At 41.6% G+C, this 11,249-nt stretch overlaps 1 protein-coding gene across 2 annotated transcripts in view; it reads left to right on the forward strand.

The window, feature by feature from the left end:
- Positions 1–11,249, forward strand: part of Hmgcs1 (3-hydroxy-3-methylglutaryl-CoA synthase 1) — a 17,720-nt gene that overhangs the window by 2,968 nt on the left and 3,503 nt on the right. Inside the window, exons 2-8 of one of the 2 annotated variants that reach the window (XM_021208163.1) lie at positions 1,802–1,860; positions 6,411–6,868; positions 7,253–7,378; positions 7,846–8,010; positions 9,108–9,273; positions 10,112–10,282; positions 10,808–10,914. In XM_021208163.1, the coding sequence (XP_021063822.1) occupies positions 6,421–6,868; positions 7,253–7,378; positions 7,846–8,010; positions 9,108–9,273; positions 10,112–10,282; positions 10,808–10,914 (1,183 nt within the window). In that variant the 5' untranslated portion in view covers positions 1,802–1,860; positions 6,411–6,420. The remainder of the gene's footprint in view (positions 1–1,801; positions 1,861–6,410; positions 6,869–7,252; positions 7,379–7,845; positions 8,011–9,107; positions 9,274–10,111; positions 10,283–10,807; positions 10,915–11,249) is intronic. The other variant, XM_021208164.1, reaches the window with a different exon arrangement.

Raw genomic sequence — 11,249 nt, forward strand, 5'->3', positions numbered from 1 at the left:
ATCCCAGCGCTCGGGAGGCAGAGGCAGGCCTATTTCTGAGTTCGAGGCCAGCCTGGTCTACAGAGTGAGTTCCAGGACAGCCAGGGCTATACAGAAAAAAAAAAAAAAAAAAAAAAAAAAAAAAAAAGAAAAGAATACAGGTCCTTGATTAGAAAACTGGTTTATCTAGGAAAGTTTTGTAGAAAAGATGACTTACAAGAGAGCTGTACACGTGTACAGCTGAGGTTAAAGACTTTATAACAGTGTTTGCTTATGTGCTCCTAAAGGAAGATGAATGCTCTAAATATCCTGGTTTTCTCCAATAACAATGCAATAGATCAGCCAGTAACTGCTTACACTAATCAAGTACCAGGGCGTGCTAGATTAGTTTATCTGTGTTCTTGTTTGAATCAAGGCTGGAAAGTGAGCTAAGAGAAGAAGTCCTGTTGAGTTAATTTCGGCAAAGAAAGTAGACACAATTCTAGACAGTCTCATCAGTCTTGGCCAAATTCAGAATGCCTGTATTGTGATTTGCTGGTCTCCAAGCCTTTGTTGTGGTGGGTGTGGCTGTTTACAATTCTCTGATAGGGCTTTCTCCAAAGTGCCATTTACTGCCTCTCTTCTCTCTTCCAGATGGTATGGATGTCCTGTATGTTGCCTGTAATTAGCCCTACCGCCCTCTCTAGTTCTTTCTGGTTAGTGTGTGCTCAGGTTCTCTTTCTTTCGTCTTTTTCTCCCCTCCCCCCCCCACGTTTTCTCTCTCTAGTTTAATCGGGTGTGCCCAGTGTTTGACTAGCTTAAAGGAGCCCAAGAGTCGATCCCAGCACTGCAAAAATAAACAAGTAGGAAAGGAGTAGAGTTAACACTGCAGAGGGAATGCCTTTGATACAAACTACAGTCATGGCTTCAAGACCTTAGCGAGTCTATTTCAACATGGGAAGGAGTGTTACTCTACCCTTCTGAGAAATGGTCTTGATTTGGCCTGCTTAATTTACAGAGACCATAGCATAATTTGAGACAAAAAAATAAAATATTTTCTGAATATATGTGTAATGCTGTAATCAAAATCCCCCTCATCGACTCCCACCCCCAATGTAGTAATCTCTTTTCTTACAAATTTTGGGGTTTACTTATTCTAGGACTATAGATGTAGCTCATCGGATTTGCTTCCCATGGGGGTAGCGGTGGTGCCTTATCTTTTCTATTCTTTTTTCCCTCCAGACAGGGTTTCTCTGTAGCCCTGGCTGTCCTGGAACTCACTGTGAGACCAGGCTGGCCTCGAACTCAGAAATCTGCCCGCCTCTGCCTCCCAAGCGCTCGGACTAAAGGCGTGGGCCACCACTGCCCGGCAGTGGTGTCTTGTCTTAAAAAGCAGGTCCCACATGTTTTATTTTCTCAGTAGACCTTTAGAGTAAGCAGGGGAAGAGAAGGGATGGGGTATTTCTTTTATTCTACAGGTGAGGAAGTTGAGATTCCGAGAGACACAAATTACTGCTAAGACTCCTTAGTGTAGACATTCTAGACCTTAATTCTGTTTCTTCATCCTGATTCTTGGTGACCCATGTTTATAGAGGAGACTATTCCTCTCCCAGCTCCTTGTCCATTCGCAGTCCGAATGGTGAGGTGATGGTTCCTCAGCAGGACCAATCCTGCTGCCATAAGGACTAAACTTTAAGTACCGCACTTGTTGAATTGGGTTGGGTTTTTTGTTTTGTTTAATATATATAGATAATGAAGTCCCTGTTGTAACTCTTTGAATTGAAGCCATTGATTTGCGTAGTGCCTTATGACTTTAAAAGAAGTTCTCATTTGAAACTCCTAGTGGCTGAAGGAGGAACCAGTGACAGACCTGGAGACCACAGTTCTCTGTCCTACACACAGGTACGGCACCCGTCGTGCTTCGGAAGGAAGGTGTTTCCTCTAAGGGGTGCGATTTTGTTCCTAGCTAGTGACAGTTTGTATGTGCCATGTGGGCTTTTCCTTTCCCTCCCCCTCCTTTCTTCACTGTCTCACTCTGGCTGGAAGGATGCGCCTGCTTCTCCCTCCCAAATGCTGAGATTCAAGGCATGTACCACCACGCTTGGAACCATAGTTTCCTAAAACTATATGTTACCTTTAGAAATTAGTTAATGCTATAAATGTGTCTAGAGACTTTCTAATTTTATATTTAAAAGTTAGTGTTTACATATATATATAACATGAAACATATAGATAATAAAATGTAGCCACATAACTTAATCTGAAATAATCACAGGGTGGCTTGCTTGCTTATCTACTTACTTATTTATTTGCTGCTTGTTAGTTTGATGCAGGATCTTGTTTGATTACTCCGATTCAGTTCTTCTGCCTCAGCCTTCCAAATGCTGAGATTTTAGTAGTTTGACACCGCACTCTGCATCAATAGTGCTTTTTAAATTATAGTTTCAAAAGACACTTATCTGGCTCTGAGTGAGACTATGAGAATAGACCAGAGCCGCAGATCATCACTCTAATTATATACAGTATCTTAGTACAATTTCTCAGGAGAAACAGATGCTGACCCTAAACAACAAAGGAAAAGCTTGAGAAGCCGCAGTAGCTAGAAACTGCCAGGCATAGTTTAGTTTAGGACAGAGCCCAGAATGGGGTACAGAGCTCTGCTAGGAGACTGCCAAAGGCACCAAAGCCTGTCAGCCTCAGCCATTGAGAAAAGCAGTGACAAGATTTCTTGCCTGACTTTGTTAGGACTCGTTCTGGTTCTGAGGGGTGTGGCCTCATTAAGTTATATGTTTTTAACTGTTAGATTTTCAAAATTCTATTTAAATAAGTATGTTTTATGAATAGTTAATTAAACAGAGTATCTCATTCTCTGACTAGATAAGGAGCCAGCACACTATTGTAAAAAATGTAATCCCAATCCAAGGTTTCTACACCGCCTTTGGCCATTTAGTTTCTGGATGAAAGACACATATGACCTTTAATTTATAACAAACCTTAATCCGCACAAGAGCTGGGCAGACATATGTTATTATGTCTCTTTTCCAGCCAGTAATCCCATTATATAATTGTCATGTTTTGTATGGGCTGCTTTTACCTCCAATTAAGCAACCAACATGGCCATTATTTTAAAATTTATACTCCATGCAGTTTCTCCATCTTCTGCCACTTCCTCTTCATTGGTGCTCCTCTGATATCAAGCCTAGGGACCCTAAACCCTGCCTATGTCTCTTCTGCCCAGCTATTGGCTGTCAGCATCTTTATTTACCAATCAGGGATAACTTGGGGGACAAGGTCAACTAAATAACCTGGGTCTCTGGAAGCAAACAGTGTTTAGCATAGCAAAAAGCCAGATCTCAGCACATTTTAATTTAAGTGTTTTGACCTTTGTCTAGGTTTTGGTGGTTAGTCCCTCCCACCACCAGTTTATTTTAGCATTTGGGAGGATATAAGAGCACATGGTTAATAGGAGACCCAACAGTCACATTTTAGGTGGAAAGTTATATCATCTCTTCTAAATACTGCTAAGTGATTCTCTTCTCACCTGTGTCATAGTCCTCAGCCACTTTAGCTGGGTGGTGTTTGGTTGCTCCCTCCCGCCCCCAAGTTAACATCTGCTGTATTTCAAATTGGATGGATATCTGTTTACCAGGAACATTTTTAAAACATCTTATCTACTGGAAAGTATCTGAGAATTAATAATAACCAGATTAGACAGCATGTACATACAACTTTGCACGAACACACATAATCAGGGCCACGAACTTGATGCCTTGTGGGCTGTTTGAGCTAACCTACATTTTTGTGAAGGACTCGCCACCTACATGCTATCCATAAGTGTGGGGACTGGCTTCCTTCTCTATTTAATTTCTCTTTGAAGTTCTGGAGATTGAATTCAGTGCCCTGTATGTTGGTCTTTTGTCTTTTAATTAACTAATACATTCATTGATTTATTTATTGACTTTTTTTTCATGGCCAGGTTTCTTTGTATAACAGCCCTAGCTGTTCTGGAACTCACTCTGTAGACCAGGCTGACCTCAAACTCAAGAGATGCACCTGCCACTGCCTACCAGGTGCTGAGATTAAAGATAGGTCCTAATGAAGTTGTAGACCTTTTTGCTTTGGGTTATGCCAGGGATGTAATTTAGAATCCGTGCCTAGTAAGAAACTGCTCCTTCATGTCATCATTTCAACCTCAGTTAGTGAAGTGGGGACCAACTTGAGATAGTCACAGAATTGATAGACAGCGTATGAAGTAGCTCATTCCTTTTGATTTGAGACACAGAAAGGGAGCTGAAGATTTAGGAGGTAGGGGCTATGCTATCACTAGGATGAACCCTTTGTATTGAAATGTACAATACAATTCTGTTAGTGATGGCAGGTTGGGTTTTTAATGTATTGAGCACTGAACCAGAGTCAGTAATTTAGGGCTTAAAGGGTATAATTGACGTTACATTTAGTTATTATTTTCCCTTTGAACAGTACATACACTATGCTTGGCAAAATGGGGTATACAGAAGTCTAAGACATGAAGAGATTACAAAGTATTTGGACGTGGTTGAGGTCATCTGGATCTTTTAATCCCCTTGGATATCATAACTAGTTAGTGCCATATGAAAACAGTGCCATGGTGTGCATAGTCTGGAAGGATTAAACAGCAAACAACAGATTTAAAAAAAAGAAAAAGTTGGAGAGTACAGCTCAAGTTGCCCTTCTTGTCATTGCCTCACACGGCCGAGACAGAATGCACACATGCAGGCTTGAGCCAGCTAGTTCTCTGATGTCTTCTTGAGAAACTACCAGTCCATGCTGGAGCCTAGACTCAAACCAGAAAAACTAACCCATGGAGAGGTCCCACCTTCATGACTTTGAAGACCAAATTGGATTCGAGAGTAAGAGCCTATCAAAAACGCAGTCTTTTAACTTAGCTGCTAGGTACTTTTTTTTTTTTTTTTTCTGTTTTAATATATCCTTAGACTTTCGTGCTATAAAAATATTTCATGTTCTAAGGACCAAGCTTTTCTATTTTAAATATTCCCCCAGCATCTCAATAATTAACTCACTGTAGCAATAGCCTGTCCTTTTATTCTATTTTAATATTAACCAGAGGTTATAGAGCGGCAGAGGGTAGGTCATACGTGCTTGACTTTTCGCTCTTGGTGTCAGTTTAGCAGTAGATGACAAATGCTGTAGCAGAGAGCAAAGCAGTGTGGCCGGGTGGCTGGCAGCCTATGGTGTAGCTGGATGCAGAGCGGAAAGTCCTCATGCAGCTTCGCCCAGTTATTACATACATGCCTAACATGGGCACTGGGATGTTGTAGGAGCTCAGTTGCATGGGGTTTGTCCGCACAGCCAAGCCAGGAGGTTTGTAACCACTGCCTGTACTAACAAACCCCTCTACACTACACACACTCTGCGGAAACATCCACATTGATTTTTCATTTCTTGATGAATAAAGCATCTAAAGGCCTTGAGGCTCCGAGGTTAAATGACTAGTCCCAGGGCAGATGACAGTGGTATAAAGAGTTAGTTATTGTTGTTTCTTTTGGTAAGTAAGTAAATCTAGGCAGTGAGTGATTTGTTTATACTTTTTTATGGTGTCAAATAAAGTCCTTTTGATTGGTTGTTCATTTATTTTATTTTATTTTTTTTTAAGATTTATTTATTACATGTAAGTACACTGTAGCTGTCTTCAGACACTCTAGAAGAGGGAGTCAGATCTTGTTACGGATGTTTGTGAGCCACCATGTGGTTGCTGGGATTTGAACTCCGGACCTCCGGGTGCTCTTACCCACTGAGCCATCTCACCAGCCCTGTTCATTTATTTTTAAAAAGATTTTATTTGTTAGGATGTTTGTCTGTCTGTCTACGTGGGTTTTTTTGTGTACCACTGAAGTGCAGGTCCCAGTGAAAGCCAAAAGGCAAGAGATTCCCTGGAATTGGAGCCACCTGAGGTTGTGAGCCAGCTGGTGTGGGTACGAGGAATGAAACCCAGGTCCTTTAGAAGAGCAGTTAGTACTCTTAACGACTAAACCATCGCTCCAGCCCGTTAGTCATACTTTTGAGTCGTCATTTTGTTTCTTAGTTCTCTAAGGCAAACCGTATGGAAAGGTTGCATGCATGCATGTGTGTATGTTGCTAGGGATTGAGCCTATGGCTTTATACATGTTAGGTAAGTCCTCTGCCGCTGAGCCTTAAAATCATGTTTTGACTCTTAAGTTTCGAGTAAGGTAGAAGCCTTCCTAAAAGGTTACAATTCAAACAAGCAAATTGTATTCCTTTCATGAGTTTCTGCTTTACATATTTATCGCTGACTGCCCCAGTACAATGCACCAAACTTAGAGAAACCTCAGTGGTCCAGGTGACTTGATTTCTCACCATCTGTTTTGCAGCCTTGAACTTGATAAGTCAGCAACTTAAAATCCAAAGCCACATTTCTGTTTGTCTTTGTACAGCTCTTTCACCATGCCTGGGTCACTTCCTTTGAATGCGGAGGCTTGCTGGCCAAAAGATGTGGGAATCGTTGCCCTTGAAATCTACTTTCCTTCTCAATATGTTGACCAAGCTGAGTTGGAAAAATACGATGGTGTAGATGCTGGAAAGTATACCATTGGTCTGGGCCAGGCCAGGATGGGCTTCTGCACGGATCGAGAAGACATCAACTCTCTTTGCCTGACTGTGGTTCAGAAACTGATGGAGAGACATAACCTCTCCTATGATTGCATTGGGCGGCTAGAAGTCGGAACAGAGACAATCATCGACAAATCAAAATCAGTGAAGTCTAACTTGATGCAGCTGTTTGAGGAGTCTGGGAATACAGACATAGAAGGAATAGATACGACCAATGCATGCTATGGGGGCACAGCCGCAGTCTTCAATGCCGTGAACTGGATCGAGTCCAGCTCTTGGGATGGTACGTTCAGTGGCTGCCTTCGGAAACATAAAAGCAAGCAAGCAAACAGAATGCGCACAGGGACATGCGCATGCAGAAAGCCCTCTTTGAGGGTAGAATCCAGGGTCTCTGGTAATGAACAGTATCCCAGCCCTCCAGTGGCCGTTTAGTCTGTGCTGTGTGCAAGCTAGTACTAGTTAAGCCTAGTCCAGATACATTTAAAAGATGACTGACTTTCAGTGGATATGACTTGGACAAAACAATCCGTTCAAAATTCAGACAGAATGTTTTCTGGTTTTTTTCTTTTACTAATTCATGGAAAGCATATTCTGGAGAAAATATAACAGACTTGAGGTCACATGCATGATTTTGTGAGTTTAATCACTTTTGTATTACATTTTTCAGGACGATATGCTCTGGTAGTTGCAGGAGACATTGCTATATATGCCACAGGAAATGCCAGACCTACGGGTGGAGTTGGAGCTGTGGCCCTGCTAATCGGGCCAAATGCTCCTCTAATTTTTGACCGAGGTGAGTAATTGAGACGCCATTTAGGCAAGCGTTCTATGTCTAGCTTTATCCCCAGCCCACACAGTGTTCTGAGAAATGTGGATACAGTAATAGAAGAAGTAATAGAAGCTACTACTTGCTGAGTGTTTATTGGTTGCCAGGAGCCTTCTGTGTATCGATTTGCCGAAAGGCAGAGTTGTCCTCCCTTTACAAAGAAGTAAAATGGGCTGAGGTAAAGTTGAAGAAGTAAGAGCAGTAACGTGCTCACAGTCATTGGTTAGTTCATTTATCTTCAAGATGGCAGCAGTGTTTCCTAGTTAGAGCCAGTTAGGAAACTTGCTGGAGTCTTGGTCCCCATGGTGCTCCTGGGCTTTATTTAAGTTATATTGGCTTCACCTTGCACTTCCTGTGTTGAGGTGCTAAGGGTTGACTGGAATGCTTCTAAATGGCAAAGCAGGCCTGTATCATCTCCTGTTTTGGTTCTGAAGGGCTCCGTGGGACACACATGCAGCATGCCTATGACTTCTACAAGCCCGACATGCTCTCTGAATACCCTGTGGTCGATGGAAAGCTCTCCATACAGTGCTACCTCAGCGCCCTGGATCGCTGCTATTCCGTCTACCGCAAGAAGATCCGTGCCCAGTGGCAGAAAGGTGGGTTCTCCTCCAACCAGTTCTGGTGTTTGGTGTCTGGAGGGCAGTGTCGTAATGTGACTGGAATGAGAATCTTTGTGAACAACCTTCATTAATATCTTCATACCACTTCTTCATGTGCTAAATATTATTTTTCCATAGTCTCTGGCTATATGTAATTTAGGTAAAGACACAAGTATTTCCACTGAGCTATTCTTAAAACTTAAGTTGACTTTTCAGTGATATTACAAAAGTCATTTGAACTTTGTTAATTTTTTTGAGAAAAGTGTTTAAATGAGGTTTTAGTTTTCAACCATTTTTCAGAGACTACTGTTTAAAAAGTTACTTTTTCCTTATTAAAATTTGGCTTTTAGAGCTGAAAGGGTTAAAAATATTTGTAACAAATATTAAGGAATAGAGTGGCCATGAGAAAGAAGCATTCTAGTGCTTAAACATGTAACAGTATAGCGCTATTTATATTTACTTAGCAGTATATTTTAAATGTCATTATTTAACAAGAGTGTTTCTTGATGACACCTGGCTTTGTAACCTGAACTGACCTCAAACTCAGGATCCGCCTACCTCAGGCTCCCCAGTGCTAGAATGACAGGCATGTCCACGTCAGGCTGAGCACTGTGTTTTTAAGAGGCCAGTGAGATTTCAGGTAGAACCCCACAGTAGGTATACTGTATATATGTATATACTGAACAGAAACAGAAATTACCCACGCTGCAAATAAATGCAGTTTGCTGGGGTTTTTTTTTTCTATAATTAAAAAAAAAAAAAAAAAGAAAGAAATGCTGATCCAACTGATCTGCTAATATGTTATGACTCATTTGAAAATGAGTGATACAGTTATATATAGCCGAGTGTCTAAATCCACATTTCAAACTATTGAGAAATTTAATTAGACAGGATTTGGGGTCACTGTTTAAGGACACAGGCAGATGGCTCTTCTGTTGCCACCTGCCCTGCTCTTTGCAATGTAGTACATAAACTTGTTTTATTTCTTAAAATTAATAAGTAAATAAAGATACGAGCGTCCTAGCCTATTCCAAAGCTAAGGCACAGTTTCTTGGCTTCTGTAGATGTCATCATTTCTTGGTCTTCTCTTTCAGAGGGAAAGGATAAAGATTTCACCCTGAATGATTTTGGCTTCATGATCTTTCATTCACCATATTGTAAACTGGTGCAGAAATCTCTAGCTCGGATGTTCCTGAATGACTTTCTTAATGATCAAAACAGAGATAAGAACAGTATTTACAGTGGACTGGAAGCCTTTGGGTAAGAACGCTGTTACAATGTGCTTATTTCTATTTTATAAGTATTTATATGTATAGACCTAGAGATACAGTCAGAAAACATCCTAGTCTAGTTGAGTGGTTGTGGTCCACACCTTTACTTCCAGCGCTTGGGAGGCAGAGGCAGGCAGATCTCTGAATTTGAGGACAGCCAGGATTACACAGAGAAACACCATCTCAAAAAACAAACAAACAAACAAAAAAACTTTATTTATTTATTTAATGGTAATAGCTGGCTTATCTACACAAAATCCTTAGTCATTTCTACTTAAGTTTCTGGTGTCTGTTTTTAGCTCCAGCCTCACTGTTATCAGCACAATACTGTAATCACAGAAGCACCAGTGTACACCAAGCTGCGTTATCTCCTCCTCTTTGCGGTCCTCTTGCCCTGGGCCGACCTGCAGTGTAGCAGGAGTGAGCCTTCCTCTGCATTCAGACTCCTAGTATGCCGCACAGGTTGAGCTCACGCTTGTCCTCTCTGTTTGATGGGCTTCTGTTCCCGTGTCACGACATTTTAAACTAAATGGATAGCCGTGACTGGATCTGAGTGACTTGTACGCTGTGTTTAGTGACTCGAAAGTGTGAGCGAGTCTGTTAGTCTATCAGCTGATCAGGATCAAGTTGTCTTTACTTGACCATAGAACTGTACAGTTGGATAATATCATTTATGCAATTACAGTGTTGCTCCCTGACTTTTTAAAATGGTGAAACAAAGCCCTATACATTTGAAGATTTTGAGTATTAATTAGGACAGCTACTAATAAAATAAAAACATGGTGTTTAAATACTATATAAAATTATCTCTTAATGTACTCTTCCAGGGACGTTAAATTAGAAGATACTTACTTTGACAGAGATGTGGAAAAGGCATTTATGAAGGCTAGTTCTGAGCTATTCAACCAGAAAACAAAGGCATCTTTGCTTGTGTCTAATCAGAATGGAAATATGTACACATCCTCTGTCTATGGTTCCCTGGCTTCTGTCCTGGCACAGTAAGTATAAATCTCTGTTCTCCGACACCCCTTTTCTATAAATGATATTTTGTCCTCAGGGCTGGTCTGAAGGACAGGAAAAGCTGCAGCTCTTTGCTGAGCGTTTGTTAATATCATGTAGACTTCCCTGGCTCCTGTTTTAATTATTCTTTACTTACAATTGAACCACAAGTCTCTAATGATGAGGATTTATGAGTGCTTTAATAGTTTATTGAGTCCCATCATTTCCTAAAAGATATAAGCTGAGTACGCAGTGTGATACTAAAACCTCAAGACAGATTGCTTACTGCAGCATGAAAACTCTTAGGTCCTCAAGAACATTAAATTAAGCAGGGGACGGTGGCACACACCTATAATTCCAACATTCAGGAGCCTGAGCCAGGAAGACTTAGTGCAAGTTCAGCCTGGGCCATGTAGGCAAAGTAAACAGCTTCAGGTTAGATCCTGTGTTGCCATGGACCGTGTATGTGGCTCCCAGCACTTTGTAGTGCGTGCCTGTTACGTGTGCCTCTTTTCCTTCCGTAGGTACTCACCTCAGCAGTTGGCAGGGAAGAGGATTGGAGTGTTCTCTTACGGTTCTGGCTTGGCTGCCACGCTGTACTCCCTTAAAGTCACACAAGACGCCACACCAGGTAAGTGCTGGCTCCGGCAGCAAGAGCACATTGCAGACCCACTACAGCAAGGTTGCTTCAGCCCTTCTCGGATGAGCACATCAGTCAGTCATTCCATTCTCAGGTTCATTACTTCTTTCCATAGAATTTTTACCCTCTCCCCTACAAGTCTGCCTCAGTATATCAGATTGAATTTCCCCTCTGTGGTTTTGACTGTATTGAAGCAAACATTTGTATAAAAATATTGAGGGGAGCCGGGCAGTGGTGGCACACACCTTTAATCCCAGCACTTGGGAGGCAGAGGCAGGCGGATTTCTGAGTTCGAGGCCAGCCTGGTCTACAGAGTGAGTTCCAGG

The sequence above is a fragment of the Mus pahari genome, chromosome 11, assembly GCF_900095145.1.
Source record: "Mus pahari chromosome 11, PAHARI_EIJ_v1.1, whole genome shotgun sequence".
NCBI classification, from domain to species: Eukaryota; Metazoa; Chordata; class Mammalia; order Rodentia; family Muridae; genus Mus; species Mus pahari.